General features: G+C 37.5%; 1 protein-coding gene across 1 annotated transcript; it reads left to right on the forward strand.

Annotated features, from left to right (window-relative positions):
• Positions 1-381: 381 nt before the first annotated feature.
• On the forward strand, positions 382-1,737 carry LOC104112558 (polygalacturonase inhibitor-like). The gene has a single exon (XM_009622516.4). The coding sequence runs from the start codon at positions 425-427 to the stop codon at positions 1,427-1,429; it is 1,005 nt and encodes a 334-aa protein (XP_009620811.1). The 5' UTR covers positions 382-424; the 3' UTR covers positions 1,430-1,737.
• Positions 1,738-8,003: the final 6,266 nt, after the last annotated feature.

Here is an 8,003-nt window from a genome sequence, read left to right on the forward strand (position 1 = left end):
ATATAGAAAAAGCCTAAGCAGCAACCAGATTCCAGATTAGCAAAGAACTCTAAGAAATTCCTGTTTTATGCTCTTATTTCGCTTAATTATGTTAAGTTCTGCTCACGTATAGTGCACATTGCAACAGTTATATAAGACAATTTGAGAGGGACGAAGGGTCAATTGATTTTTTTGGTCATTTATAAATTTGTTTTTAGTTTTATAACTCTATTTCTTTTTTATATATGGGATATTTACTTTTACGCGTAGGAAATCTTTCTTATACACGTAAGAAATCTAATTTTTTTTTTTTTTTTAAATTTAACATTGTAAAATGTCTTGAGACCTAAAACCTCACCAAAATACAAGCAAATTTCTATAAATACTCGTACTACTATCTTTAAACGTCCACAATCTAAATCAATATCGTTCCCCTGCTTCATAAATGAAGCCCTATGTAGTTTCTATTCTTTCTTTTTCTCTCCTCTTCCTCTCTCTAGCTCCTCCAACTCTCTCAGAAAGATGCAACCCCAATGACAAACAAGCTCTTCTAGAAATCAAGAAAGGCCTAGGAAATCCCTATGACTTGATCACATGGGATCCCAAAACCGATTGTTGTGATGATTGGGCCCAATCCACTCTTTCTTGTGATGATGAGACCAACCGTGTTACTTCCCTAACCCTCTTCAAAATTGATGACGCCGGCCACCTCTCGCCGACCGTCGGAGACCTGCCCTATCTCCAAAGTTTGGACATCACCAAGGTAGGAAATCTCTCAGGTCCAATTCCAGCCACTATTGCCCATCTCACGTATCTCATATTCTTAAGAATCACTAAAACAAACATTTCAGGACCTGTCCCTGAATTTCTTGGTAAGTTGAAAAACTTAACATACATCAACTTGTCAGACAACAATCTCGAAGGAAGTATCCCACCTTCACTTTCCCAACTGTCAAATCTTTCGTACCTTCGTTTAGACAGGAACAAACTCACTGGAACAATCCCAGAATCATTCGGCAATTTCGCCCCGAAACTCGAGTTTCTTTACTTAGGTCAAAACAAACTCAGTGGAGTTGTACCGAGATCTTTTGCTGGTTGGAGCTTTGAGACACTTGACTTGTCAGGAAACAAGCTTGAAGGAGATATTTCTTTCTTGTTTGGAAATGATTCGAATACATTTCAATTATATTTGTCTCGGAATAAGTTTGAGTTTGACTTCTCAAAGCTAAAGTTTGGGAAGAAGTTAGTGAGTTTGGTTCTGAACCACAACAATATTTATGGGAGATTTCCTGCTGGGTTCGCAAAGAGACCATGGCAGGAGTTCAATGTGAGTTACAACAGTCTATGTGGGAAAATTCCACAGGGAGGGTATATGATCAGGTTTGATCTCTATTCATATATCCACAACAAATGCTTGTGCGACTTTCCGTTGCCCCCCTGTAAATTATGATGATCGACTCGGCCATTTGTTAAGGTGGTCCGACATCATATATCTATATTGTATTTTACCTTTTCTCTTGGAATGTCAATATGTCAGCAAATTTAAGATAAGGTTGCCAGGGCATCGACATGTGCTTTATAAGATAAGAGTTTTGGGTTAGCAGTCCGATATAGTTTCAGCACCAAAGCATCAAGCATGTCACGATAAAATCATAATTTTTAAAGGGATATTTGCACAAATATACTGCCACCATAATACATTGGATCTATGTAGTCAAATTTTTAAGTTTACAGCAACGTAGCTAATTCATTTTTGTTTTTTGGTTTTGTTTTTGCAGTTGTGTCTTACATTTGATAGATTATTAAGAAATTAAGCTCAAAGTGGCAATATGAAACATAAAATAGATAATAGATGTAGAGAGTGAGGGAGAACTTTCTTCTTATTTCAAGTATGTAATCCATGAGCCAAAAGTGCTCTATTTATAGTTACAAAGGTTCAGCCACTCCGGACAAGAATGTGTTGCTGTAGTGGTGAGCACCCACCACTTCCAAGTAAGAGGTTGTGAGTTCGAGTCACCTCAAGAGCAATGTGGGGAGTTCTTGGAGGGAGGGAGTCGAGGGTCTATCGGAAACAGTCTCTCTATCCCAGATAGGGGTAAGGTCTGCATACACACTACCCTCCTCATACCCCACTAATGAGATTATACTGGGTTGCTGTTGTTGTAAAGGTTCATCCTCAAAAACAAAGAATGAAGTCACATATTAAATAGATAAATATGAATACAAGTGATTCATGTATGTGATGCAAGAATTAAATGGGCAGCCACTTTAGTTCATTATATTCAACTATTCATAACACTCCCCCTTGGATATCTATTTAAAAGATAATGTGCCTCGTTAAAACCTTATAAGGAAAAATCCAGTGGGAAAAAGCCTAATGAAAGAAAAATAGTATACATATCTTATAATACGCATAGAGTGTTGCCTCCTTAAAAACCTTAAAACGCGTATTATACTCCCCATGATAAAAACTTTATTTGATATTTCGGAGACGATGCATTCCAATTTTATGTCTCAGCTTCTCAAGTGTTGATGTTGGCAATGCCTTAGTGAATAAATCTACTAGACTATCACTTGAACAGATTTGTTGAACATCTATCTTACCATTATTTTGAAGATCATGGGTGAAAAAGAACTTTGGTGAAAGGTGCTTTGTTTTGTCTCCTTTGATATATCCTCCTTTTTGTTATGCTAAGCATAATCTTCATATTATGATCTCCTAGATCATTTGCTCTTTTCTCTTATCTTTGGAACCAATTGGTCTACCACGTTTCAAGCATGGTTAAACTCATTTGCATTTATAGATTGTCCAACCAGGACATCAATTCAAATAGGAGCATTAGCAACTGGAATATGTGACTTAGTCACCCTTAGTAGGTCAGTGAATGCATCTGGTAGTTGATTTGTAATATTTTGCAAATAAATTATTTTTTGAACCTCATGCTCACATTAATTGGTTCGAGGGTCTAAATGAGATAGTGATAATGCATTCCAATCTATCTCCCTTTCCAACTGCTTATTTTCTCCCCCTGATGTTGGGTATACTAATATATATCCCCAATCTTCTTTTGGGACCCATTTTTGTGTGTTGTGGTGGAGCAATTGAAACATATACCGCACATTCAAATATTGTAAGATGGGAAATATTTGGCTCCTTACCAAAAGTCAATTGTAATAGGGAGAGTTTATGATAACTTGTGGGCCTAATCCGCACAAGAGCTGTTGCATGCAAAATAGCATGACCACATACCGAGATGAAAAATTTTATTCTCATAAATATTGGTCTAGCAATTAATTAGAGGCGTTTGATTAATGATTCTGCTAGACCATTTTGAGTATAAACATATGCAATCGGATATTCAATTATTATCCCAGTGGATATACAATAACTATTAAAGGCTTGTGAGGTAAATTCACCAGCATTATTAAGACGGAGTGTCTTAATTACATAATTTGAAACTTGTGCTCTTAATTTTATTAGTTGATCCAATAACCTTGCAAAGGCCGAATTGCGGGTTGATAACAAGTACACATGTGACCATCTTGTAGATACATCTATCAAAATCATATAATATCTAAATAGTCCACATGGAGGGTTTTAGGTCTACATATATCACCATGTATATGTTCAAAAAATGCAGGGGATTCAACCCCAACTTTAATTGTTAATGGTGTAATAATCAATTTGCATTGAGAATATGCAGCACAAGAGAATTCTTTAGTTTTAAGAATCTTCTGGTTCTTCGGTGAATGACCATGTGAATTCTCAATTATTGTGCGAATCATATTATAATCGGTATAGCCCAACCGGTCATGCCAAATAATAAAATCATTAGTAACCCCTGATTTACTATGGCATGTGATTCGACTACACTACTTGTGTAGTATAAGCCGCATGAAAAAAAGATAATCTTTCATATTCATATTCTCATTCAAGGAAAAAGTCATTATCATTATTGTCATGGTCAAAATCATTATAAGCAAGACCTGTTTCTTGTTTTACTTTTGCCTTTTAATAATTTTTCATAAGGCTGGCAAAGTATTTTTGACGTAAAATAGGTATACGACCAATGACATAATCATGCAACCACATAATAATATTTTTCCTCTTTATTTCTCTCAAACCTCTTTAGAGGTGAGCTGTGAGATTTCAACAATCAAGAATGTCACGACCCAAAATCCACTATAAGTCATGATGGTGCCTAACACCGTTGTCATGCAAGCCAACTGTGATTGATCAATTTAATTACTCATTCTAATACTTTAAAATTATATTTTTTTATTAATTAAATATTATAAAATAGAATTTACACGAACTTCAATAATGAATAACCCGTAGGAACCCCCAAAATTCGGTGTCACAAGTGCATGAGCACCAACTAGAAATATAATAAAATACAATATCTGCCTGGAATACAAATTAGACAGGAAAATATAAATAACTCTGATGGAGACTCTGCAGGCTGCGAATCGTAACATGAAATGCAGCTCATGGTAAAGTCACCGCAATAGCCGTGCCTTTGCGCCCAAAGACCACCAGACATATATGTACCTGCACAAAAAGTACAGCAAGTGTAGTATGAGTATGTAAATCAACGCGTACCCAGTAAGTACCTAGCCTAACCACAGAGAAGTAGTGACGAGGGATCGACATTAACATTTACTAGTGGTCCAATAAGGCAGATACAGTAGAAGTAAACAGATGTGAGTCCGTGGAAATAAACGAGATAAGAAGTATAAATACGTGCTAAAATTCTCCTCTCGGCAATAACTCAAACTCTCAGCTAGTAGTTACCTCCTCAATCGGATTATATATAATGGACCTCACCAGATAGGTCGCCACAGTTCAAATCAGGAAATCTCATTGATATACTGCCTTTGTATCAATTATTACGCACGATTTCATAAGAGTATTTTATAGATATGTCGAGGCGTACGTCCCGATCCATCATAATATTTCTGAACCAAAGATACATATATTATATTGCCGAGGCGAACGGCCCGCTCTCATGAGAGTATGATACATAATCCTGCCGAGGTATACAACCCGATCCATCATAATGTGCGCACTACCGAGTGTCGAACGGTACGAACCATAGATATATCTATCCTGCCGAGGCAAACGACCCGATCCCATTAAAATAAGAAGCTTTGATGGGTCCTTGACCCCACTCACGAATAGACGTGTGAGTTATAAATTTTTGAGAAACCTTTCGATGAGAACGCATAGCGCTCGAGAAATTCGTAAAAGGAGTACAATTATTTCGCGGCTAATCATGAAGCCCGTCGAATCTCTAAAATAGCAAGTCTATCACTCTACACAAGTCTAGTCTCAAGTCGCAACGTAAAATAAAGCAATTTAATAGGCAAGAGACAGCTCAAATAGTACAGTTATAGCATGGCGGGAATCTAAGTCTACCCGGACATAACATGAATCTAGCTACGTACGGACTCTCGTCACCTTGTGCGTACGTAGCCCCCGAAACTAGTAGCACATAACAAATACATCACCTAGGGGTAGTTTCCCCCTCACAAAGTTAGACAGGAGACTTACCTCGCTCCAAAGTTCCATAACCGGCTCCAAAGCCTCTCTAACACCTCAAACCGATGCTCGTCGATCCAAAACTAGTCAAACAATGTGCAAACCAATCAAAATATACTATAATACCCATAATTAATCAATTTAAATAATTCACAACTCCGCTCGAAAAGTCGATAAAGTCCACCCTCGGGCCCACGTGCCCGGATTTCAAATATTTTCAAAGATAAACCTTACCCATAACATTACTAACTAAAGTATATATTTTATTCTTAATTCCATTTCCAAAATCGTGGTCAAAATCCAAAATTATCAATTCTAGGTTTTCTACCAAAATTCCATAATTTTCCTAAATTTTTCTCCTTAAATCCATATATAAACCTTACATTTAGCTCACAACAAGTGGAAAATTACTTACCTTGTGTTACATGATGAAAACTCCTCAAAATCGCCCAATAACCGAGCTCTAAAAATCCCAAATGAAAATGACCAAGTTCAATCCCTTATGTTCTGCCTAGTTTTCGCTTCTGCGGATCAATTGGCTGCATTTACGGTGCAGCTTCTGCGGATTTTCCATCGCTTCTGCGATCTAGGACTTCCAGTGCGCATCCGCACCTACGGATATACTTCCGCACCTGCGCCCCCAGGCTTCGTCTCCCATTCTCGCACTTGCGATACCTCTCTGCATCTGCGACCTCACAGGCGCGGACAACCCTTCGCACCTGCGATCACTGCCCAGCTTCGCCCAAATCGCACCTGCAACCATTTTCTCACTTCTGCGGTCACGCACCTACGGTCAAACTTGCGCAGGTGCGATTGCACTAGAACTGGTGCACTTCAGCCATTCTTTAAGCTTCAACTTGATCCGTTAACCATCCGAAACCACCCTGAGGCTCCCGGGACCTCAACCAAACCTATCAACAAGTCCTAAAATACAATACGAACTTAGTCGAGCCTTCAAATCATATCAAACAACGCTAATACTACGAATCGCACCCCAATTCAAGCTTAATGAACTTTAGAACTTCAAACTTCTACATTCGATGCCGAAACCTATCAAATCAAGTCCGATTGACCTCAAATTTTACACACAAGTCATAATTGACATTACGGACCTACTCTCACTTCCGAAATCGAAATTCGACCTCGATATCAAAAAGTCCACTCCCGATCAAATTTCCCAAAAATCATCCAATTTCCAACTTTCGCCAATTGACGCCGAAATGACCTACAGACCTCCAAATCAACATCCGGACCGCTCCTAAGACCAAAATCATCATACGAACCTGTTGAAACCTTCAAATTCCGAGGTCGTTTACTCAAAAGTCAGACCTTAGTCAATTCTTCCAACTTAATACTTCCGAAATTAGAATGTTCTTTCCAAAATAACTTCGAACTGCTCAAAATTCAATTCCGACCACGCGTACAAGTCGTAGCACCTAAAGTGAAGCTACCCAAGACCTTAAACCGAAGAGTTAGAACTCAAAACGACCGGTCGGATCGTTACAAAGAGCGTATTTGTGTTCATGAGTTTATTTCAAACGACGACATTCACTTCTGGAATGTATCATAATCATTTGAACATGCCTCATGATTTTTTAGTATAAGCTTATTGTGTTGCTTTAGCATTTATCATTTTTTTATGGCCCTCATCAATATCAATTTGTAAGGTTAAGTGTGCCTTTATTTTCCTTTATTTTGATAGAGGATTGATTAAAACTTGGCAAAATATTCAGGGGTACGATATTTCCGTACCCAATGCCCTTTCATACCACATCATAGTAAATATTACCTTTACCTTTTGAAGGATAATTTTTATTTGAGACCCCTTATTGTTCTCCCTTTCATAATTAAAATCATGATGACAATTATTATTTCTTCTATGACCACGTCCACGTATATTCATACGGCCCCGATAATTATTCAATCATCTTTTTTAGACTTTTGATCTATTGCTACCACATTCGATTCAGGGAATAGAGCAGATCTAGTGGGGCGGGCTTCGTTAAAAGCATATTATTTTGCCTCGGTCATCATTATATCATTAATGTGGTGCATTGGGACTTAAACCTAATATCTTACCCTCATAAAGGCATGTTACGCCATAATGCATTGGAACTCAAAAACCAACGTCTTATCATCAGTGTCTGAACACCTCTTCCAAAATATTGCTATTGCAGAAGCAAATTCGAGGATGTAGAATGAAAAATATTTTCTAATATGTTATAAGTGATTATTTCAGCACATAATTTCAAACGAAAAATAATTATAAACAATGACTGAGTAATGTAAAAATCTTATTAGCACAAGCGTATGATCCAATTCCAATCACTTAGCTCTTTAGAATGCATCGTCACTTATTAATCAAATAAATGGATTCAAACAGATGATGCAAAAGGGATAAAATTACTATTCAAATGTGAAGTACTGAGATAAAGGATCAATACACTTGAGCATTTGGTGCACTTAGTAGTTGTGCATTCTG

The sequence above is a fragment of the Nicotiana tomentosiformis genome, chromosome 3, assembly GCF_000390325.3.
Source record: "Nicotiana tomentosiformis chromosome 3, ASM39032v3, whole genome shotgun sequence".
NCBI lineage: Eukaryota > Viridiplantae > Streptophyta > Magnoliopsida > Solanales > Solanaceae > Nicotiana > Nicotiana tomentosiformis.

What these genes read in the sequence shown, in the direction of transcription:
- LOC104112558 (XM_009622516.4), top strand. Translation starts at nt 425, where the DNA reads ATGAAGCCCTATGTAGTTTCTATTCTTTCTTTTTCTCTCCTCTTCCTC.